A 25,427-nucleotide genomic window follows, 5' to 3' on the forward strand; every position below is an offset into this window, starting at 1 on the left:
TAAACTGAAAAAATAATGGTCACTATTGAAGACTTGTGTATCTCATGACTTTCTCATCACCTTCTTATCATCATCTTTCATTTAGTTAAATGCAATAGAGTTTCAAGGATGCACCCTCACAGCAAACACTGGCATCAATTAGACTATATGATTGTAAGGAGAAGAGACAGAAAAGATGTGAGAGTGACAAAAGCAATGTGTGATGTAGAGTACTGGACTGATCGTAGACCTATCCTTTCCAAGATAAATGTTCACGTTCAACAAAAGTGGCATGTCCAAGGCAAAAGGTCTACCAGAAGAATCAATGTCAAAAACTTAGAGCTCTTCTGTGAATGGGAATATTTTGTCACCAGCTTAGGGGGATAGCTGAGCCAAGACACATTTGGCAACAGTGGAGCAGAAAAAGAGTGGACAGCTTTCAGAGATTTGGTGTACACCATTGCCAGTGCTCACGTGGGTCAGAACACACACAAACCCCAAGAGTGGTTTGATGAAAATGATGGGGAAATTCAGAAGCTGCTAAATGAAAAAAGAGAACTCCACAGGATTTTTCAGCAGGGTACTTCATCCATCTCAAAGAAGGCAGCATTTGATGTCATCAAAAGTAAAGTAGAAACAAGGCTTGAAGGTATGCAATATTCCTGGCTCAGTAAGAAGGCTGATGAAATTTGGTTTTATGCTCATAGTAACATTCCAAAGAACTTTTGTGATTCCCTGAATGCTATTTATGGGCCAAAGACCTAAGGGCCAACTCAACTACTCAGTGCTGATGGTGTCACACTGATTAGTGATAAAGATATGATGCTGGAGAGATGGGCTGAACACTTCCATTGCGTTCTCAACAGTCAATGCTGAGGACATTGATCATTTAAATCAAGTTTAGGTCAATCCCTCCTTAGCTGAACTTCAAACTGAAGAAGAGGTTTTTAAGTCCTCATGAGCTCCATTGTTGCAGCAAAGCACCTGGTGCTGATTCTATCCCAGCTGAGATATACAAGGTAGGGGGACCATTGCTCATCCAAAAGCTGACTGAAATTTTCCAGGTTACATGGCAAGAGGAGGCTATCACTCAAGAGTTCAGGAATGCTTCTATTATCCAGTTCTATAAAGGTAAAGGAAATAAATTGTCCTGTGACAATCACAGGGGGTGTCTCTCTCTCAGTCATTGCTGACAAGTTTCTTGCTACAGTCCTTCTTGATAGGCTGATCCTTCACCTAGAAGGTGAAGAGCCATTATGGCTTCAGAAAAGGCCAAGGAAGAGTCCATATGGTGTTTGCTGCCCTACAACTTCAGGAGAAATACCAGGCCCAGAGCAGAGGTCTGTACATAACGTTTGTAGATCTGACCAAGGTCACTGATACTGGTAGTCATGAAGGTTTATGGAAAATTACATCAAAATTTCATTGCACATAGAAGTTCATCAGCATTGTATTTCAATTTCATGATGGCGTGCTTGTGCAGGTTCTGGATAGTAGACAATGCTCTTGTGCCTTCCCAGTTACCACTGGAGTGATACTGGAATATTAGACTGACTACTAAACTGAAGGTCTACAGAGCTGTTGTTCTGAGTTATATGCCTGTGAAACCTGGACCTTATAACAGCGTCATGCTAGGAAAAGGAATTTCCTCTGTTTGAATTGTCTTAGGAAGATTCTGAAGATCATTTGGCAGGATAAGGTACCAGACGCTGAAGTCATTTCTACAACTCTACTTCAGAGAGCAAAACTCTGATGGGCTGGCCACATTGTTCAAATGAAAAATGTACACTTGACGAAAAGACAGTTTTATGGAGAACACAGACAGGGCAAGTAATCACATGGTAGTCAGAACAAGTGATACAGAGACACTCTCAACATCTCTCTCAAGAACTTTGAAAATGATTATGTGACATGGGAGACACAGCACAACACAGCTCAGCATGGCATGCCCTCATCAGAAAAGGTGTTATGCTCTATGATCTAAGCAGAATTGGAACAGCTCAAAGCAAATGCAGGATGTGCAGATTTAGAGAAGCCACCCCAAATGTTCACATGGACAATTTTCCCCAACCTGTGATAGAGCATTCCAAGCTCTTATTAGTCTGATCAGCCACAGCTGGATACATTGAAATATGACTCTAATACAGTGATGTCATTTCTGTCCTCTTCAAGAACGGACAACACCAACCAACTGTATTGTGTTGATTTCTTGAACTGTTCCCACCTACTTTGAATTTTTTTTTAACATTTCTTATACTCCTTTGAGTATAGGAACAAGCAGACATAACTTTGTAAACATGTAAAAAGAAATGATATAAAAAATTAAGTCAAAAGTCAAATTTGTCATAATATGGAATTGATGAACGGATCCGTATGGATGGATTCTCTTGGTTGAAAAGAAAGTCAAATTTGAAACAGTGTCCCATCTTTCTTTTTTTAATCTTTTATTTCAAAAGGGTCTTATTGAGTAGAAGAACAGGATTGGATGTGTTTGTAAATTAATATTAAAAGCTTAATATAAAAACAAAAAAATTTAAAAACCAAAATGAACAAAATAGTCACATAGAATATATAAGTAGTTATATACCCTTTTGGGGAAAAAATAACTTCCCTCACTCCTCATAGATCAAACAGAGATCCTGCCTGAATGCTAAAGGAGAAAGAATCAACACACTGGGTTTGACTGAAGTTCTTTGAGGAGAAGAGGTCATTAGCCTCTTTTGAACCTACTGCGCTTAGCACAGCTCCTACCACACAGTAGGTGCTTATCCAATGATACCTGATTTATGAACTGATTAATCTTCCCCTACTCCTCTTGTCCTGTCCTCACAGAAGTTCTTCTCCTCAGGTCAATCTCATGTTCTAGGGCCTTTCTCAGTTTCTCTTCGCATCTCAATCATACCAGTGTAACACAGAGGGTAGCCAAGAACTTAAGAGTTATAGAAACCAAAGATGTATATAAAGATCTGTTTTTAAAAAATAAGTATTCTCCCTTTCTCCATACCCATCTCCCACTACTCACGTGAAGGACTCATTTCTTTGGTTTTGGACAATCTGATTCTGTCAAGGACTATTGCACATTCCTCTCCTTTATGAATTCTAAGTTGTAGTCAAACTCTTCTAGGTGGAATGGCCTATACATGGCATTCCATCTCCAGGGTAGGGCAGTGGAAAATGTGGGGGGGGGGACCCTAGCCACTTACTAGACATTTGGGAAATTTTTTCATCTAGTCAGTTTTTTTATTTCTAAAATGAAGCTGAAATCTAATTCCTCCTCTTCTTCCTCCTTCTCCTCATCTACTAGTATTCCTAAAATGCCTCTGGACATTGACAAATTGCGTTCTGAGTTGGATTTTTCCCTTAATCTGCTCCTCACTCTTTCATCAACACCATCACCATCATCACCATTATCATGAATGAGTTGATACTGCTTATAAATCTTCTTCAGAAAATGCTGTAAATCAACTCATAATCCAAACTGTTTTTACCCTTGATTTCCATCTTTGTCCACTTGGCCTGTAAATTAAACATTTATTTCCCCAGTTTGAGAGTGCTGTTTAGTCTCTTTTCATATTCTTTATATGACAATGGAGTTTCATAGGGTGAATATTCATACGAAATCATTGTAGATGTCTCTGTCACTTTTTCCATCTGTTTATTCAGTGACAATAACTTGTTTGAAAATGTCATGATGGAATTGTTTTAAATGTATGTCTGCCTTTTCTTATCTGCACAAACAAATAAGTAGACAGACAGTACAGGGAATTGATATTGAAATGAGTTTTCCATCAGTAATGAATAATTTCCTGTCTCTGGAAAATGAGATCAGTATCTTATTTTTGTAATTTATTTGGTGCTTATCATGTTCAGCACCTTCTCCATCTTTTTTCAAAGAAAATATGAGGATTCTGTGTACTCTACAATCCTTGAAAATTCCATTCCTTATTCCTGATCTGCATATTTTCCTGCATTTAAGGTGATTCCCATGTTTTAATTGAAGACAACAAGTAGCTTATTCTATCTTGATTCAGTGTGGAGGGATTTCTTGTTGCCAAGAATTTCTCTACAGTTTAATCTCCAAAATAGTAGTGAGTAGATAAACTGGTCTGTTATAAGGTACTTTCCACAGGCCTCTCTATAAAATGCCCAGCCCATTCTTGTGAAATAAAAATGGAGAGTTATCCCTGGGATGCTGGCAGCTACCTGACTGGGGGAGAGAGTTAGGAGTTTAAATTTAAATTTTAAAAAGTGTTTTTTAATATATTAACTCTTTTCCTCCACACATCCACACCAAGAGTTAGGTGCCATTTTTATCCCCAATATGAGGAAGGTGAAATGGAAGAAAAGTGACTTGTCCAGGGTTTCACAACGAGTAAGGGTTTGAGATTGGATTGGAATGCAGGCCTTCCTTATTACAGGGCCAGTATCCTATCCACTGCTCCACCTAGTCATCTCTAGTCACCCTTGGCTTCAAAATCATGGACAAAATCTTGTCTGGGAGAACACGCTTAATCTGTAAATGTATCCTCACTATTCTTCCCAATATCCCAAGATCTGATCTTAGAGCAAAAGAGAAAACTGCTAGGCTGAAGAGGAAAGGACAGTTGACCCAAGATCTGCTTGTGAGAAAAGGCCTCTCATTTCCTGTGCGCTGAGCACAGATATTGGACTATGTAGGGGAGCCAGAGACAAGACACAAGGATGGAGAGGAGCAATGGGGAACAATTACTGGACATTTACTGGGCCCAGACATTACCCGGGAGCCATTGAGGGGGCAGGAGACAGGAGCAGTGATGGAGAGAAGCTCTAATGCCCTGGGGAGCCCTGGACTAGTCTCTGGGGAGAGGCTGGTGACTGATGGGTAACATTACAGTCTACATGAGAGAAGTTTCCCTTAATTTGTATTTCAAATTGTGTATTGGGAATTGTGTGACTGTAGCAGATTAAAAAGAAATTGGAGGCAGTGGGGTAAAGTGACTTGCCCAGGGTCACACAGCTAATAAATAAGGCTACATTGGAATTCGGGTTCTTCTGTCTCCAAAGATAGTGATTTATCATCTATACCACTGGGCTCCTCCAACTCCATGCTTTTTAAAGCATTTTTTACCTACTATGTTTGCACTGGAATTCACATTTCAGTTTTCCGAAATCATTTGTGTAGAGTCAAGAACAGAGAAAAGTCAGTTTTCTCTAGTACATAGGGGCACATCCAAACTTATCTTCCTAGAGGGAACTTTTCCTAAAATAAAGCAGCCATGAATCAAAAATAATACTGGTGGCCCATTAGTGATGGAAGAAACACTATGCTAAGACCTGGAGACACAAGTGAAACTGTATCATGTCGCATATTCTCCAGTAGCCCATGGTGCTCTACAGGGAAATGGCCCATAATGGAGATTGCACCTGTGAGGTGGATGGAAAGGCCTTATAATCCTCAGGGTGCAACAGCACCTCTTTCTTAATGTAATTTCTTCTAATTAAATTACCTCAGTATCTGAGCCTGAACTGTTTGCCATTTCCAAGGACTTTGGTAGCAGGAACTTCCTTCAGTAACCATGGCAATTCGGCAGATGAGGGAAAAGATACAGTGATATTTACAGAAATACTAGGAAATGACTCCCTTCTGTTGTACTGACTCTAATGCCTACAAATGTCTGCCTGATGATCAGATGCTCATAGCAATCACTGTGAACTAGTGGGGAGTGAAATAACAATCCTGAGTGTTGGACAGGTGCTTCAGGTTAGAGTGGAGGGGAACCCTGTTGCAGTCACTGGACATATATGTGAATCACTTCCTGGCATGTCCCAGTCTAGTCCTGAGCCTTCTTGGCACCTTTGAGGTTTTCAGGGCTCATAGGGACAGGACAGGATCTAACACCACTGGGACACCCTCATCCCAGGGTCCCAGAAGGGCAATGCTGCACTCACACAGCTCACGACTCTGAGTTATCCAAGGGGCCAGACCTCGGTGGCCTGTTTGGGGCACCAGCCTCCCTCCCTGACCTGTTTTGCATGACTCACTCCCAGCCCCTGAAGCTCCTGGGGAGAGCAGCTACAAAAAGGCAGCTGGGGAGGAAGATGCTGAGCAGCTCAGGGTTCAGGCACATGGAGATCGGGGCCCTGGCTCAGCTGCTCTTTTTGCTGTTGCTCTGTATCCCAGGTGAGCCAGGAAGAGCAGAGACAGCCCTGCCTTTTGTCCCTCTGGGCACAGCTCAGAATGTGTGGGATTCTGAGGGTCAGGGAGAAAATGGGGCTCTTAACTCATGATCATGAGGGCAGCACAGGAAGGTTTAATTTCCAATACTGTCAGAGAGATTTCCCCTGCTGTAAATATGGACTTGCATATTTCTCACCATTTATCTTGTGTTTGTGATTCCAGATGTCAGAGGGGCCATTGAGCTGACCCAGTCTCTAGTCTCCCTGGCTGTGTCTGTAGAACAGACAGTTACCATGTCCTGCAAGGTCAGTCAGAGTGTTATTAATTACCTACACTGGTACCAACAGAAACCAGGCCAGGCTCCTAGGCTCCTCATTGAAGATGCTTCCACCCGGCCCTCTGGGATCCCATCACGGTTCAGTGGCAATGGCTCTGGGACAGATTTCTCCCTCAAAATCAGCAATGTGGAAGCTGAGGATGTTGCTCTCTACTACTGCCAGCAGGACTATAGCCGGCCTCCTACAGTGCTAAAGTGCTGAACAAAAACCTGCTTAGGAAGCTGCTAAGGGAGGCATCACTGCCCAGGGCCTTTTTCCCTCATGACTAGGTGAGGGCAGCTTGTCAGGGCTGTCTGAAGGGAGGCTTCTAGGTCTCAGAGGATGATGCTGTGGCTGTGACCAGTTCTGATCTGGATTTCTGTCCTAGTCAAGAAGCATGGAATGACACAATCTAAATCATTAGATAACACCCCAAAGATGGGTTTCTCTAACTCATAGCTGACCAAGAGTCCCCTTTCTAAATCCTCACCAAGTGTTCTTATAACCTTGCTTGAAGACCTCCAGAGAATGGGCCTAGTTGTCTAGGGGGCTAGGTGATGCAGTGTATAGGGCCTGGCATATTCTCAGGAAGACATGAGTTCAAATCGAATCTCAGATACTTCCTAGCTGTTTCATGCCGCGCATATCACTTAACCTCTGTTTGCCTTAGTTTTCTCATCTGGAAGATGGGAACAGTAATAGTACCAATTCCTAGTTTTACAGTGAGGATCCAGTGAGATAGTAAAGTGCTTAGCTCTGTGCCTGACACTTTGTAAGCACTATAGAAATGTTCACTATTTTTATTATTACCACCTCTAGTGATGGATCATCAATTACACTTTTACATGGTTCTTGCTGACAGGGACTCTGTTCTTAGTTGATGTCTAAAGCCCTCCTCTCTCCACCTTCCACTCTTTGCTCCTCTTGCTGGGATTTGGTATCAGGAAGAACAAGTCATAATTGTCTTCCTTGGAACAGACTTTTGGATGCCTGAGGGCAGTCCTTACATGTCTCCAAGGTGGCTTTCGTCCATGCTAAGAGTCACTGTTTTCTTCAGGGAACCTTCCTTTTCTTGGTCTCTGGTCCTTTCCCCATTCTGTCTGCCTGCTTTCCTCTGGCTTGACACCAGCCTAACTCCATTCTAAAATCAGGTACCCAGGAGGGAAAGTACTATTTCAGAGGTGCTCTCACCAGGGCAAGAATGGAACACCCAGGGACCTATGAGGAAGTGGGTTCCCCAGCACTTGACAGAGAAGGGATGAGCACAAAGTAGAGAGATATAGATTTCAGGCATGGCTATTCTATGAATTCATTTCTTTGGCCATGTTTACTTGTGGTTTCAATAAGTCCCTGCAGTCTGCCCAACAATCCCTAGAGTCTGGTCCTCTCAGCTGTGTAGATGACATCTCTGCCCATGCAATGATGCCCTCTCTGTCATGTTGTTCCTAAGTTCACTGCAAGGACTCCCCCAAACCAATGGGGCCCTTCTTCACTTTTCTGGACATCACCAGGACACAGTGGAGCATATGGATCATCCAAGACTTGTTGCATCCTCTTGCCCCCTGCCATAATTGTGAACTGACATTTTGCATGATCTATTTTAGTCTATCCCTTCTTAATAAATCCTTTTTTCTCTTTCTTCTTCCCTGTTATTCCTCTCCATTGAATTTCTGAGCACCACAGAGAAATCTAGACCTATTAGAACTGCTGTGAAAACATCACAACAAAAGTGAATGCTTCATCACTGGAATGTCCAAATTGGACTTGGGAGAAGAATGGAAAATTGGACTTTTTGTCCTTTCTGTTATATTGTGTTGAAAGTGTAGGGCGCATTTAGGTGTTTTAGAATGATCTCTGCCAAGCCCTTTTGAGGGCTGCTTTTTATCTCTGGTGAGCACCTTTTCTACCCAGCTCTCACCCATCACTTGAGAAGTGGCCACACAACAGTAAACTGTGTAGGCAGATGGCCTAAACCAGGCTGAGGGTAACCAAGTTTACTCAAATCCATTAATGAGTAAGTGGAGTATCTACTCCAAGCATAAGAAGACTTCCCCTGGTAGAATGGGTGGATGGAAACAGTTTGTTCCAATGACCATGAAGGCAGGTGTTGTGTAGTGCTAAGAGCTGGATTAGACATCGAACACACCAAGATCATGCACTGTGCCTTGAGCCATCACCTACCATCTTGGTTTTCATCCTGGCCCCAGACTGTGATGACTTCAGAGGAGAGAGTGAAACTGATGACTTTCTGCAACTCTACCTCACTTTAATCCAATTTATGCATGAATCAAAAGCCATCATCTGTACCATGTTACCATTATAGCTATGTCAATGTCTTGTGGCAACAGGCAACTGTTGAAGCAGCAAATGTGGATACACTGGGACCTGTGTCACAATCCTGCACACAGGTGGTCCAGTCTATAGGGTTGTTTTTCATTGGAAGATACAGCGGGATTCAGCAGCTCCCTGGGTGTCTGAGCAGCCTTTTAAGGATCCCACTGCTCACCTTCTGGTGTGAGGAACGGGCTAGAAATGATGCCCTAAAAATCATCTGCTTACCCACTGCTGCCCTGATTACCATGACAAGGGGGGAATCACCTACTGTGGTAGAAACACACACATGCAAAAGAACTGCTAAAAAATGTCTACAAAGATGATTGGACTCACCAGTGTTACATGGAATGTGCACACACTTAGAGATAACACAAAATCCAGTTGACCTGAAAGACAAACAACTGTTGTTGTAAGAACTCAGCAGATATCACATCCAAATACCAGCCCTGAGTGAAACAAGGCTGGCACATGAATGCCAGTTTACTGCAGCTGGAGGTGGATACACATTTTTCTGAACTGGTCTCAGTGAAGGGGTGTGCCGAGAAGCTAGCATAGGCTTTGAGATAAAACTAATCTAGTTAACAAGCTTGTATGCCTGGCAAAAGTAATGAATGACAGGCTTGTAACAATGCTATTTCCACTTGCAGGGAAGTGTAACCCCACCATCATCAGTGCCTATGGACCCACCATGATGAACCCTGATGAAGATAAAGAAAAATTTTATGAAGCCCTAGAGAAACATATCTTACTGTGCCAAAAAGAGAACAAACATAGTTCTGGGTGACTTTAATGCTAGGGTAGGCTCAGAATACCATTATTGCCAGGGAGTTGTTGTAAACTGAAACAGTTATGGTCACTACTGAAGACTTGTACATCTCCTGACCTTGTCATCCCCTTCTTATTATTGTCTTTCATTTAGTTAAATGTAATGGAGTTTCAAGGATGCACCCTCACAGCAAACACTGGCATCAAATAGACTATATGATTGTAAGGAGAAGAGACAGAAAAGATGTGAGAGTGATGAAAGCAATGTGTGGTGTACAGTACTGAACTGATCATAGACTTATCCTTTCCAAGATAAATGTTCACATTCAACAAAACTGGTATGCCCAAGGCAAAATGTCTACCAGAAGAATCAACGTCAAAAACTTAGAGCTCTTCTGTGAATGGGAACATTTCATCACCAACTTGGGGAAATAGCTGAGCCAAGACATAGTTGGCAAGAGTGGAGCAGAAAAGGAGTGGAGAGCTTTCAGAGATTTGGTGTGGAACATTGCCTATGCTCACCTGGGTCAGAACACTCACAAACCCCAAGGTGGTTTGATGAAAATGATGGGGAAATTCAGAAGCTGCTAAATGAAAAATGTGAACTCCACAGGGTTTTTCAGCAGAGTAGTACATTCATCTCAAAGAAGGCAGCATTTGATTTCTTCAAAAGTAGAATAGAAACAAAGCTTGAAGATATGCAATATTCCTATCTCACTAAGGAGGCAGATGAAATTCAGTTTCTCTTGATAGTAACAATCCAAAGTGCTTTTATGATTCCCTGAATGCTATTTATGGGCCAAAGACCTATGGGGCATCTCAACTACTCAGTACTGATGGAGTCACATTGATTAGTGATAAAGATATGATCCTAGAGAGATGGGCTGTACATTTCCATAGTGTTCCCAACACACCATTATAGATCAATGTTGAGACCACTGATCGTTTACACCAGGCTGAAATCAATCCCTCCTTAGCTGAACTTCCAACTGAAGAAGAGGTTTGGAGTTCCATTGGGCTCCTTTAAACAATATACAGAGAAATTAAAAGTCAATAGAAATGGTTTCCTCTGCCTTGATTCAACAGAGAGTTGGACCCCAACTACCTGACCATAGTTACTGGAGAGGGAAGCATTACATCAGGATTCTCAAAGCCAGGGCCTCCTTAGCAGCTTCCCTGAGTCCCCATCTGGCTCTCAAACCTTATTACAAAAACAATACCCCAAAATAAAACCTTGACTTCAAAGTCTTTCTTCACTTTTTAGAGTCAAAGGGCATCATATCCCTTGGGAACCAGTCCTTCATTAACAAAAGGCATGGACTTTCTTCCAAATCTTCACTGGCCAGATAATGGGTGGGAAAGATAGTTTTTAGTCACATTCAAATAGAGGCATTATACTTCTTCATTATACTAAAAAAACAATAAAAGATCCTATTTTACTTGCCATTACACAAACCTTCCAATGCCTTAATGTAGAAGTTGCTGGATCTTGTAGTAACCTGATTGTGTTTCCACAGTACTCAAATTGCTCCTTTCTAGTTGATTGCAACAGTTTCCTCTTGACCTGGGAACTCTGGAGTTTGGCTACAATATTCCTAGGAGTTTTCCTTTGGGGATCTCTTTCAGGAAGAGAGCAGTGGATCCTTTCAATATCTATTTTACTCTCTGGTTCTAAAATATCAGGGAAGTTTTCCATGAAAATTACTTGAAAGATGGTGTGTAGGCTCTTTTTTTGATCACTGCTTTCAGGTGGTCCAATAATTTTTAAATTATCTCTCCTGGATCTGTTTTTCAGGTTAGCTGTTTTTCCAATGAAACATTTCCCATTGTCTTTTTTTTCATTCTCTTGGTTTTACTTTACAATTTCTTGATTGTTCTTAAAGTCATTGGTTTCCATTTGCGCCATGGTAATTTTTAAAGAATTATTTTCTTCAGTGAGCTTTTGGACCACCTTTTCCATTTGGTCAGTTATGCTTTTTATGGTATTCTCCTCATTGGTTTTTTGGATCTCTTTTGCCATTTGCGTTAGTCTGCTTTTAAAGGCATTATTTTCTTCAGCATTACTTACATCCTCGTTAGTGAGTTGTAGATGCATTTTTCATTATTTTCTCCCATAACCCATTTCTTTTCCCAATAGTTCCTCTGCTTCTCTTACTTGATCTCCAAAATACTTTTTGACCTCTTCCATGGTCTGAGACCAATTCTTATTTTTCTTGGAGGCTTTGGAGGTAGGAGCTTTGACTTTGTTGTTTTCTTCAGGTTGAATGTTTTGATCTTCCTTGTCACCAGAGTAAGATTTTATACTCTGATTATTTTCCTGGTTATTGCTAATTTCCCCAGTCAATTGCCTGACTTATTTTTAGCTCTTTGTCAAGGTAGTTCTATTTTTCTGAGGGGTGTTTGGAGTGTACTGTCAGCCACTGGATTCCCCCACAGAAACAACCTCTGTTGCTGCCTCTGCCACTGCCCACCTCCTCCATCCCCTCTGCCACCCTGGAGCTGCTCTCCTACACAGGTCATACAGTTTTTTTCTACTGACTTTCCCATTTTGAGGTCACAAAGTCTGCAAACAACCACAGTTGCCAGATTCAGTCCCCTCAAGGCCTGATCAGGCCTTGTCTGTGTGTTGCAGCCCACACAGGACTATATTTCACTTCCAGTCTAGCAAGATAAACACTTCTGGTTGACTTTCCAGGCTTTCTTAGGCATGAAATTTGCTTCACTTTGTCAGTTTGTGTCTTCTGTAGGTCCAGAATTTGTTTAGAGTCATTGTCTATAGTTATTTGGTCAGGTTTGGGGGGAGAGCTCAAGCAAGTTCCTTCTTTTACTCTGTCATCTTGGCTTCCAGCAAGTGTTCTCAGAGTCATCACTTGATGACCTCAAGGGCAGGGGAACTAGCTCCAGGAAGCTGGGTGATGAAGTGGATAGAACCAGGCATATTGTTAAGAAAACCTGAATTCAAATCCATCCTCAGACAGTTCCTAGCTTTCTCATGCTAGGCAAGTCACTGAACCTCTATCTGCATTACTTTTCCCATCAGTAAAATGGGAATTATGGTAACACCTACTGCTAAATTTACTGTGAGGAGCTAGTGAGAAAATAATGCTAAAGTGCTTAGCATTGTGCTTGGCCCCTAGTAAGCACTATAGAAATGTTAATTGCTATTATTATCACCACCTCCAGTAATGGACCATCAGTTACACTTTTACATGGTTTTCATTGCCAGGGAGTCTGTTTTTCATTACATCTAAAGTCTGCCTCTCTGCACCTTCCACTCTTTGCTCCTCCTTCTGGGGTTTCATTCCAGACAGAAAAAGTTACACCACCTTCCTTGGAACAGCATTTTGGAAGCCTGAAGACAGTTCCTATATATGCCCATGGTGCTCCTCCCCCAAGTAAGCCTCCCTGTTTTCTTCAGGCAACCTTCCTTGTCTTGATCTCTGATCCTTTACTCATCCTGCCTGCCTTCCTCTCATTGTACACCAGCCTAATTCCATTCTAAAATGGGGCACCCAATAGGGACAACATTATTCCATTAGTGATCTAATCCAGGCAAGACTAGAACACCCTGGCACCTGTGAAGAACTGGGTTACCCACCTCTTGACAGAGAAGTGATAGACACAAAATACAGACATACATTTGAGGCCTGGCTACTCTGTGGATTCATTTCCTTTGAAATTTAGTTTAGTTGTAGTTTCACTAAGGCAGAATACCATGAAAGAACTGAAGTGTGTGCAACATTCCCTGGAGTCTGGCCCTTCCAATTGTGGAGAAGACAACTCTGCCATACATGCCCATGCAATGATGCCCCTTGTGTCATGCCTTTCCTCAGTTCACTACAAGGACTTCCCCCAAACCAGTGGGGCCCTTCTTCACTTTTCTGCATGTCACTTGGGTATATTGGAGCATATGGATCACCCAACAGTTGTCCATTCTCTTGCCAACTGCTACAGTTTTTGAGCTGACATTTTGCATGATCTACTTTATTCTACCCCTTCTTAATAAATCCTTTATTTCCATTTGTTCTTGCCTGCCACATTCTTCTCCATTGACTTCTCTGAGTGCCACAGAGATATCAACATTTAGAAGGAATGCTGTGATGGAAATGAAAACACAAATATCACAACGAAACTGAATGCTTCATCACGGGGATGACCAAGCTGGACCTGGGAGAAGAGCTGAGAAGCTGGACCTTCCACACTTTGGGTTATATTGTGTTGATTTACTTGTTGGTTTTACCAAGCTGTTCCCCACTACTGTTTATTTTTTAGTATTCCTTATATCCTTTTCAGTATAGGAATATGCAGAGAGAAATTTGTAAATTGATACAAAATGATACAAAAAAGACTTAAGTCAAATTTAAGTAACCAAAAGTCAAATTAGTAATACTATGGAATTTATGGGTGGAGCCACATGGATGGATCCTCCTGGTTGAAAAGAAAAACAAATTTAGGGGGTGGATCCAAGATGGTGGAGCAACAAAACTGATTTTCTAGAGCAATGCCCAAAAAAAATCTGTAAAAAAATGACTCTAAACAAATTCTTGACTTGCATTTCCAGTAGCCAAGATGGCAGATTGATCAATAAATACTCTACCCCTCCCCTTGTTGACCTTGAAAAACTCAGAGAATATATGTGCAAGAAAACTTCTGGAACAGTGGGATCAGCCGAAGGGGTAAACAGTCTCTTAGCCCATGAGGCCAGGAAAATCACAAAGTGGGGGTCCCTCTTGCTGTGGCTGAAGGGGACAAGTGCAGGAACAGAGCTGTCCCAGATAGCCCAAACTCAGCTAAGCAGGAGGAGACCCTGAGCTCCAAGGGGGTGGAGCCATAATCAACAACACCATGACTCCAAGTGTGCCTCAGCACACCCTGGGGAATAGGGAAGACATTAGTGCAAATGAGTTTCATCAACCACTGAACCTGTGCATGCTCAAGACAGAAGGCCTTCTGAGGAGAGACCACCCCTCACCCACACTTAACTCAGCTAACTCCAGGGCAACTCCAGGGAAACTCAGAAAGACTTCACCTGACCTCTGCTTTGGCACATCAGCAGCTTAGCACCAGGTAAGCTACAGCATTCTAGCTTGTAGCTGAAAGTACCAGAGGCTACAATACACAAAGCCTCAAGTTCTAAGCACAGAAATGGTGGGACATCCTGTGACTGAAAAGATGAGGCTCACATTAAAAGTCAGGAAAAGGGTGATCATCATGAGCAAGAAGCAAACCAGAAAACATAAAACCATAAAATATTTTTATGGGTTCAAGGACCAAAAGAGGAATACTAAAGAGGTTGAAATTGAGACTGTACTTCCATCTTAAAGTTCAGAAGGGACTATGAACTGGTATCAGTCCCAAAGAGCATTCTTGGAAGAGCTCAAGAAGGATTTTAAAAGCCATATTAGGGAAGTAGAAGAAAAACTGGCCAGTGATTTTAAAAATATAATAAAAGAAATCACAGAAGAATTTGAAAGGAAAATTGAACTAATGGAAAAGGAAGCACAAAACCTATCTTGGAAAACTGGAAAAATGGAAAAGAAAGTACAAAAACTAACTGGAGAAAATAACTCCTTAAAAGGAACACTTGGATAGATGGAAAAGCAGATGGAAAAGTAAAGTGAAGAAAACAATTTGACAAAAATTAAAACTGGGACAGTAGAAGCTAATCACTCTATGAGACATCAAGAATCAGTCAAACAGAATGTAAAGAATGAAAAGATAGGAGAAAATGTAAAATATCTAACTGCAAAAACAACTGACCTGGAAAACAGATTCAGGAGACAAAACTCTAAGAATTATTGGCCTTTCAGAAAATCACAAAGAATAAAAGAGCCTGGACAATACCTTCCAAGAAATCATCAAGAAAAAGTGCCCACAAGTCATAGATCAAGAGGGCACAATAGTCATTGAAAGAATCCACCGTTCACTTCTTGAAAGGGTTCTCAAACTGAAAACACGAAGGAATATCACTGTCAAATTCCAGAACTATCAGGTAAAGGTGAAAATACTGCAGGCAGACAGTAAGAAACAATTCAGATATTGAGGAGCTACAGTCGGGATCACACAGGACCTAGCATCTTCTATATTATATGATCAGAGGGATTGGAATATGATATTCTGTAAGGCAAAGGAACTGGAACTTCAACCAAGGATCAATTACCCAGCAAAACTGAGCATAATATCCAGTGAAATAAGGGATTTCCAGAGCTTCCTGATGAAAAGACCAGAGATCAATAGAAAATTCAATCTTAAACACAAGTCTGGAGAGGCATAGAAAGGCCAACAGGGGAAAAAACTTGTTATTCAATATAGGCAAACTATTTACATTTCTATAAGGGAAGGTGATACTTGATATTCTTGAGAATTACATATTTATCAAGATGTATTAAAGCAATATACACAAATAGAGAGAGTGGGTATAAAGTAAATGATGTGATAATAAAAATTTCAATTTAAGGGAGTGAAGGGATTATAACAGGAGATGTGAAAAGGAGGAGCCAGAAAAAGGTAAATTACACCACAGGAAGAGGCACAAAAACATACTATGGTAGAGAGAAACAGGGGAGGGAGATGAGCATTGTTTGATATTTTCTCTTATCTGATTTGGTTCAGGGCGGGAACAACAAACTCAGTTAATTATAGAAATCTTACTAGCTCTATGGGCAGAAGGAGAGAAAAGAGGAAAGTAAAGGGAGGGGAGGAAAAAAGGGAGGGAAGAAGGAGTAAGGAAAAGGCGGAATAAAATGGAAGGGACTGAAAGAAGGGAGAGAAGACTGAGGGAGGTGGTGGTCAAAAATTAAAACTCTATTGGGGAAGGGAGAAGGGAGAACTAAAAGCATAAACAAGGGGAAAGGGATGGAGGGAAAGACACAGATAATTATCACAACTGTGAATGGGATGAACTCTCCCATAAAATGGAGACAGATAGCAGAATGGATTAAAAACCATAATCCAATAATATATTGTTTACAAGAAACACATTTGAAATGGGGGGGATATGCACAGGGTAAAGGTAAAAGGTTGGAGCAGAATATATTGTGCTTCAGCTGTTGTAAAAAAAAGCAGGGGTAGCAATCCTAATCAGTCAAAGCAAAAGAAAAATAGATCTAATCAAAAGAGATAAGGAAGGAAACTCTATCCTATTAGAAGGCACCATAGACAATGAAGTAATACCATTGCTAAACATATATGCTCCAAGTATTACAGCATCCAAATTCTTAGAGGAGAAGTTAAGGGAGTTATAGGAAGAAATAAACAGCAAAACTATACTAGTGGGGGACTTCAGACTCCCCCTCTCTGAACTTGACAAATCTAATGTCAAAATAAACAAGAAAGAAGTTAAGGAGGTGAATAAAACTGTGGATGAGGTAGATATGATAGATCTGTGGAGAAAACTGAATGGGGATAGAAAGGAATATACCTTTTGTTGAGTGGTACATGGCATATACATAAAAACTGACCATGTGCTGGGAAATAAAAACCTCAAAATCCAATGCAGAAAGGCAGATATAGTGAATGCACCCTTCTCAGATCATAATGCAATAAAAATTCTATGTAATCAAAAACCATGGAAAGATAAACCAAAAATTAATTGGAAACTAAATAATCTAATCCTAAAGAATTAGTGGGTTAAACAATAAATCATAGAAACAAACAGCAACTTCATTCAAGAGAATGATAACAATGAGACAACCTACCAAATCTTGTGGGATACTGCAAAAGGAATTCTTAGGGGAAGTTTTATGTCTTTGAATGCCTACATAAATAAAATAAAGGAGATCAATGGATTGGGTATACAGCTGAAAAAGGTAGAAAATGAACAAATTGAAAATCTCTGAGTAAACATCAAATTAGAAATACTGATAAAGGAGCAATCAATAAAATTGAAATTAAGAAAACTATTGAACTAATAAATAAAACTAGAGTTGGTTTTATGAAAAAGCCAATAACACTGATAAATTTTTGGTCAATTTGAATTTAAAAAAAGGAGAAAACCAAATTACCAATATCAAAAATGAAAAGAGTGAAGTAACCTCCAAAGAGGAGGAAATTAAAACAATCATTAAAAATTATTTGTCCAAGTGTATGCCCCAAAATTCGACAATCTAAATAATATGGATGATTATTACAAAAATAAATTGCCAGATTAATGGAGGAAGTTGAATACTCAAATAACTGCATCTCCAAAAAAAAATTGAACAAGTCATCAATGAACTTTCTAGGAAAATATCTCCAGGGTCAGATGAATTTACAAGTGAATTCTATCAAACATTTAAAGAATAGTCAATTCCAATACCATACAGATTACTCGAGAAAAGTGAGGAAGAAAGAGTTCTCCCAAATTCTTTTTATGATACAAATATGATTCTGATACCTAAACCAGGAAGAGCCAAAACAGAAGATTATAGACCAATTTCTCTAATCAATATAGATGCAAAAATTGTAAATGATGTTAGCAAAAAAAATGTAGCAACTTATCATGAGAATATTATAATCAGGTAGGATTTATACCAGGAATGCAGGGCTGGTTCAGTATTAGGAAAACTATTAGCATTATTGATCATATCACCAGCAAAACTAACAGAAACCATATGATTATATCAATAGATGCAGAAAAAGCGTTTGACAAAATACAACAACACCCATTCCTATTGGAAACACTGGAGAGTATAGCAATAATGGAACTTTCCATCAAATAATAAGCAGTATCTAACTAAAATCATCAGCAAGCATTATATGCAATAGAGATAACCTAGATACATTGGCAATAAGATCAGGAGTGAAGCAAGGATGTCCATTATCATCATTGTTATTCAATATGGTACTAGAAATGTTAGCTGTAGCAATAAGAGAAGAAAAAGAAATTGAAGGAATTGGAATAGGCAAAGAAGAAACTAAGTTATCATTCTTTGCAGATGATATGATGATATATTTACAGAATCCAAGAGAATCAAGTAAAAAACTACTTGAAAGAATAAACAGCTTTGACAATGTTGCAGGTTACAAAATAAACCCACAAAAATCAGATACTTGGGACTCTGCAGCTCTTACTCGCTTGGTTCCACTGCACTCCTGTCCTGGGCTTATATATGAGAGATTCTGCAGTACAGCTGCTGCCACAGACCACCTGGGGCCTCCTGCTCAGCCCTGCCTGGCAGGGATGCACTAGTACAGCTTTTGGACTGTGTGCTGAGTGCTCCTCCTGCCTTGCAGAACGGATCACTCCTGTCAACCTTCCAGCCTGTCCAGGGCTATGAATCTGCCACAGTCTGTTCCAATTGGATTTTGTCCCTCCAAAATTCAGTCAGATTCTCTTTTTACAGGTATCTGAAGGTGTTTGTCTAACAGCTTGGGTGAGTAGTTGCTCTCACTCTTCCATCTTGGCTCTGCCCCCACAATACTTCTTTAGAACCTTATTGGATTGCTTTTTCTCCTTTCTTTTTAAAATCATTATGACACGGAAGGTTTTCCTGACCTGAGGAGGTGACAGGAATATATTTCTGGGTAACTATGATTGAAAAGAAAAAGAAAAGAATACAATTGTGAGAAGTAAGCATAAATAAAATATTCATCATGTGCAGTTTATTGTTTTATGTGTCCTTTGGGGAAATAATAATAACAAATACAACAATAATAATGGCATTTCTATGCTGCTTTAAAATTTAACTGTTTTTAAAATATCAAGTCTCTTCCTCCACGCATCCACACCAGGAGGTAGGCGCCATTTTTATCCCCAATATAGAGATGAGGAAGCTGAAATAGAGGAAAAGCGACCTGTCCAGGGTTTCACAACCAGGAAGTGTTTTGAGGCTGGATTTGAATTCAGGCCTTCCTGATTACAGGTCCAGTACCCCATCACATAGCCATCTCAAGGCAGCCTTGGTTTCAAAATCATGAACAAAAATGTGTCTGGGAGTACATTCTCAATCTGTGAAAGTGTCCTCACTCTTCTTTCCAATAACCCAGCAGAGTAACAAACCTGATTCTGGAGCAAAAGAAATAACTGTCAGCTGGAGACTGAGGAGGAGAGGACAGTTGGCCCCAGGGGCCAGGGTCTGACTGTGAGAAAAGGCCTCTCATTTCCTGTGAGCTGAGGACAACTATTGCAGAGGGGACAGAGACAGCACACAAGAATGGGGAAAAGCAATGGGGGGCAATTACTGAACATTTACTGGGTCCAGCTATTACCAGTCACCAGAAAACCACTGATGGGTAGGAGAAAGGAGCAGTGATGGAGAGAAGCTCTAATGCCCTGAGAGAGCCCTGGTCAAGTCTCTGGGGAGAGGCTGGTGACTGATGGGGGACATTACAATCTACATGAGAGAAGTGTCCCTTTACTTTTATATCAAACATTAGATTGTGAATCATATGACCTTAGGAGCTTTTTTTTTAATTTTTGGAGGCAGGCAGGGTTAAGCAACTTGCCCAGGATCAAAAAGCCCCAAAGCTACTAAATGATTGGGGTCACATTTGAATTTAGGTCTTCCCAATTCAATGTCTCTGTTCTATCCACTGCACCACCTAGCATCCCCACCTAGGGGCTTCCTAAAAGATCCTTTGACTATTCTATTTGCTTGGAAACTCATATCCCAGTGTTTCCAAGTCATCTGTGTAGTTAATGAGGAAGATAAATGAGTTTTCCCTAGTGTATAGGGACCCATGATGAATGAATATACCAATGAATTAAAAAAAATACTAATTAGGCATTTGTGAAGGATGAAACACTGTGCAAAGAACTGGAGACCCAAGTGAAGCTTTAAAATGCCCCCAGATCTCCAGGAGCCCACACTGCAGTATGGGGAGATGTCTCATAGTGGAGATTTCAGCTGCAACTTGAATGGAGAGACCTCATAATCTTCAGGGTACAGCAGCAAAGGGATGTTAATTCCTCTTCATTAATGTAATTTTTTTCAATCAAACCATATCAGTTTCTGAGGCTGAACCATTTTCCATTTCTAAGGATTTTGATAGTAGGAACCTTCTCCAGTAGCCGTGGTGATTGTGCAGATGAGGGGGGGAGTCCTCCAATATTATAAGAACACTAAGAAATGGCTCCCTTCTGTTGTATTGACTCTAATGCCAACAAATTCCCCCTGGTAGTCAGACAATCATAGCACTCAGTGTGAACTACTAGGAAGTAGAAGAAGAATCCTGAGTGAGGGACAGGTGTTTCAGGCTAGAGTGGAGGGGAAGGAACCCTGTTGCAGGCACTGGACACATAAGTGAATCATTCCAGGCTGCTCTCAGTCTGGTCCTCAGTTTTCTTGGCACCTGTGAGGTTTTCAGACCTCATGGGGACCGGGTAGATTCTACCACCACTGGGGTGCTCCCTTTCTAGGATCCCAGAAGGGCACTGCAGCATTCACACAGCTCAAGGTTCTGGGGTATCCAAGGGGCCAGATCAATGGGACCTGTCATTTGGGCACAAGCCTCACTCCCTGAGATGTTTTGCATGGCTCACTCTCAGCCCTGAAGCTACTGCTGAGAACAGCTACAAAAAGGCAGCTGGGGAGGAAAATGCTGGGCAGCTCAGGGTTCAGGCACATGGAGATGGGGGCCCAGGCTCAGCTGCTTTTTCTCCTGTTGCCCTGGATCCTAGATGAGACAAGCAGAGAAAAGACAACCCTACCTCACATAGCCATCTCAAGGCAGCCTTGGCCCCTCTGGGCACCACTCAGAATGTGTGGAATTCTGAGGGTCAGAGAGAAAATGGGGCTCTTCACTCATGAGCATGAGGGCAGCATGGGAAGGTTTAATTCACAACATGGTCAGATTTTTCCTGGTGTAAGTTGGATTTGCATTTTTCTCACCAAATATCTTGTGTTTGTGATTCCAGATGCCTGAGGGGTCATTGAGCTAACCCAGTCTCCAGCCTCCCTGTCTGTGTCTGCAAGAGAGAGTTACCATGTCCTGCAGGGTCAGTCAGGGTATTAGCAAACACTGGCACCAACAGAAACCAGCCCAGGCTCCTAGGCTCCTCATTCAATATGCTTCCACCCTGCACTCTGGGGTCCCATCGATGTTTAGTGGCAGTGGCTCCGGTGTTGGGACTGGAAGCTCAATTCCGTGTGGACAGTCTCGGGCAGGTAAAAGTGGGACTTCTAAATCTTAGAGTCTTACGAGGCCCTCCATGAACAGCGGGGGTTCGAGAAGGTCAGACCGAGCTAGCTCGGCTAGCTCGGGTATTTCCGCCTCTCCCCCGGAGATACCTGATGGGTGGAGTCTCCCTGCCCTCGAGGTCGTCCCGGATTGGAGCACACCTAGTTACCTAACAGCATGGTATTGAGATGCAAACTGTGTGGCTGAAGATTAAGTAGGATTGAGGAAGCCAGAAAGCTCTTAGCACGTGTGGAGCCAAAGAGAAAAGTAGGGCTCCGCTTCTTTTCTTTCCTCTCTCCCCTCCCCCTCTCTCCCCCGCTTGTACTTCTACTTCCATTCCCTTAAGCTTAGCCTTCTTAGGAAATCTCCCCCTCTTCGTCCTAAGAAAGAAGAGCCCCTGCACTTGTAACCGAAACCCTGTAATAAAGCTCAACCCCTGTTTGACTCTGGAACGTCCTTTCTCTCATATGTGCATCCGGCGTGGCCAGCCGAAGACCTCGGGAGGTGAGGTAAGGAAGACTCGGGTAGCCCAATACAGGCCTCTAGGCTTGCCAGTTGGCGTCCCAACAGGGATTGGGAGCGTAGATAATCCTGGGTGCTTTTGGGGTACACCCGGAAGGGGCTGTGAAAGAAGCGAGTCCCGAATCCTAGATTCGGAAGGAGAGAAAGGGGAGAGAAGCTTCCCAAACCCCTGGGAAAAGGGCAGGGATGAGGAATCAATTGCCAGTAATAAAGCCAGAGGAACAGGAGGTCTGGGCTGAGAAACTTCACAGGGAATGCAGGGAGGCGGGGGTCACAATAGAGTTAAACGACCTCCGAGAATTTTGTAAGGAAGGGCCGGAGAGGCCAGGGCGGGATTGGAATAAGAGTGGAAGCGGAGAGAGGGGAGGGGAGGACCTTGGCGAGCAGAACCCTGGCGAGCAGAAAGTTAAGGAGTGTAGAGAAAAAATAGGTTCGGAGCTCCATCTAGAGGATGGGAAAGGCGAGGCAGGGGAGAATACGCCGTGCCTTCCCTCCGCGCCTCCTTATAACCTGCTCCATTGGTCAGACAGTTCAGGGCCACAGTCCAGTTTGGAAAAAGGAATAAGAAAGGCTATAGAGAATGGAGAAGATGTAGGGACATTTCCTGTGTTAGAAATAGCGGACCCCAGTGTCCCCGGTGGGGTTCGGAGGAGCCACATACCTATAGAGTGGAAGAGAGTGGCGACTCTTAAAGAGGCTTGTACCAAGCATGGCCCTAATTCACCCTTTGTTATAGCCATGCTTGAAACTCTCAGCGGTCAGTTCATTCTGACTCCTAATGACTGGAAGAGCTTAGCCAGAGCCTGCCTTACCCCTGGGCAGAAAGAAATAAGTACAGGGAGGGGCCAGGATCAGCTTCCCATAGCTATTGCCCTTCCCTTAAGGCACTGGAAGCTTAAAGAAAGCCAGAGACCAGTGTGGGGAATAGGAGGGTGCCAAAATACCTTAGAGACAATGCACCCAGTAAAGTGGGAGGCAGAGGATCGCCAAGGGACCGTATGGCCGTTGGTGATTCCAGGACTTAGTTTTAACATCTGGGGCAGGGACATTATGAGCCGCCTCGGGATGAAGCTATCAAATTTTTAGTAAGGGCCATTGCTGTTGTACTGGAGTCCCCACCCTTGAATTGGAAGTCAGACACCCCGATTTGGGTGGCACAATGGCCTCTGACTCCAGAAAAACTCCAGGCACTACAACTATCGGTTAAGGAGCAATTAGCACCCTGGAATGCTCCTGTGTTTGTTATAAAGAAAAAATCTGGGAAAGTCAGGTTCCTTACAGATGTTAATGAAGCATTTGTAAGCACCTGGCAGCAGCTATACCTAAGTAAAGAGCCACTATGCATTCTTATCATCTTTACCTTAAAGGCGATCCTCGCTAAACAAAGAAGGGGAAAAGGTCGCCTAATACAATCAGAGCTAAGATCAAGAGGCCTAATACAATCAGAGCTTGATACAGCTGTCTCAAAAAACTCACATACTACTCCAGCTATGAGACATTTTGTGACTTTTCCAAGACAACCCCGCAAGGAAAGTAATACCCAGGCTGGATATAAAGACACATGGGCCATGGTAAAGGATATGGCCTCAGGGAAATGGAAAGGTCCGTATAAGATACTAATATGGGGTCCAGGGTATGTTTGTGTCTCCACAGGAAAAGGTGATGCGTGGATTCCCATTAGAAGGATCCGTAGGTGGGAACCGAGGTCGGAGACGACGGAGACTCAGGAGGCGGAGACCCCGGAGAGCCCAGAGACCCCGGAGAAGGATCATACACCACCTGAGCCTGCTGCTGACAGCTTTAACCTTGCTGCCCAGAGAGGAAGCAGCCCTCATCACAACCGCAGACACTGCTGCTGACAGCTTCCCATCTAGGCATCCTTTTTTCGCCAGCTGAATGAGGACTTTGATATCACAAACCCAGGACACTTGGGTGGGGAGGAGGTGACCAATTTTCCACCTGTATAGATCCATTTGCAAGATTAAGGGAGTGGTGACGTGTAAGGCGCCTACACCAGCTGCTTCTCTTAAAATATGCTTTGGGATTTTAGTTGATTGCACTTCCCCTGTTGTAACTCAGCCATTTAGTTTCATCTTTGTTTTATTTGATGCCTCCCTTTGTCAGTTGTGCTAGCTGCAGATTTCTGTGTGAATGAAGTCTTGTTGTAAGGTACTCATATGCTAAAGGCCTTCCTAATCCACTCAGCCTCCAGCCACTGTTTGCTCTAGAGCCAGGTGCGCTCCGCGCATAACAAAGAAGGGGATATGTTGGGACTGGAAGCTCAATTCCGTGTGGACAGTCTCGGGCAGGTAAAAGTGGGACTTCTAAATCTTAGAGTCTTACGAGGCCCTCCATGAACAGCGGGGGTTCGAGAAGGTCAGACCGAGCTAGCTCGGCTAGCTCGGGTATTTCCGCCTCTCCCCCGGAGATACCTGATGGGTGGAGTCTCCCTGCCCTCGAGGTCGTCCCGGATTGGAGCACACCTAGTTACCTAACAGCATGGTATTGAGATGCAAACTGTGTGGCTGAAGATTAAGTAGGATTGAGGAAGCCAGAAAGCTCTTAGCACGTGTGGAGCCAAAGAGAAAAGTAGGGCTCCGCTTCTTTTCTTTCCTCTCTCCCCTCCCCCTCTCTCCCCGCTTGTACTTCTACTTCCATTCCCTTAAGCTTAGCCTTCTTAGGAAATCTCCCCCTCTTCGTCCTAAGAAAGAAGACCCCCTGCACTTGTAACCGAAACCCTGTAATAAAGCTCAACCCCTGTTTGACTCTGGAACGTCCTTTCTCTCATACGTGCATCCGGCGTGGCCAGCCGAAGACCTCGGGAGGTGAGGTAAGAAAGACTCGGGTAGCCCAATACAGGCCTCTAGGCTTGGCACTCCGGGACAAATTTGTCCCTCACAATCAGCAATGTGGAACCTGAGGATACTGCAGTCTACTATTGCCAGCAGGGCAATAACTGGCCTCTCACAGTGCTACAGCTCTGAACAAAAACCTGCCCAGGCAGCTGCTAAGGGAGGCATCAGTGCCCAGGGCCTTCTCCTTTCCCACAGATGGGCTAAGGGCAGCTTGTTGGGGCTGCCTCAGGGGGACAGTTCTGGATCTCAGAGGACAATGCTGTGGTTGTGACGAGCTCTGACCTGGATTCCTTTTTTTGGGGCAGTGGATAGAGACAGGCATATTATTAGGAAGAACCGATATCACATCCAGCCTCAGACACGTCCTAGGTGTGTCATGCTAGGCAGTCACTTAACTTC

The 25,427-nt window shown here is 42.6% G+C and overlaps 1 long non-coding RNA gene, 1 pseudogene and 1 gene segment (V, D, J or C); all 3 read left to right on the top strand.

Moving 5' to 3' along the window:
- Nucleotides 1-6,084: 6,084 nt before the first annotated feature.
- On the top strand, nt 6,085-6,675 carry LOC140520246 (immunoglobulin kappa variable 3-11-like). The segment is given in 2 exon segments: nt 6,085-6,139; nt 6,359-6,675. Coding segments are annotated over 2 exon segments (372 nt in total).
- Nucleotides 6,676-21,102: 14,427 nt separating this feature from the next.
- LOC140520250 (immunoglobulin kappa variable 3-11-like) lies at nt 21,103-25,157 on the top strand (annotated as a pseudogene).
- LOC140521616 (uncharacterized) lies at nt 21,599-24,938 on the top strand. The gene is made up of 2 exons (XR_011973007.1): nt 21,599-22,160; nt 23,827-24,938. It is a non-coding gene; the product is annotated as an uncharacterized lncRNA (long non-coding RNA).
- Nucleotides 25,158-25,427: the final 270 nt, after the last annotated feature.

Source organism: Notamacropus eugenii, chromosome 1 (genome assembly GCF_028372415.1).
Source record: "Notamacropus eugenii isolate mMacEug1 chromosome 1, mMacEug1.pri_v2, whole genome shotgun sequence".
Taxonomy (NCBI): domain Eukaryota; kingdom Metazoa; phylum Chordata; class Mammalia; order Diprotodontia; family Macropodidae; genus Notamacropus; species Notamacropus eugenii.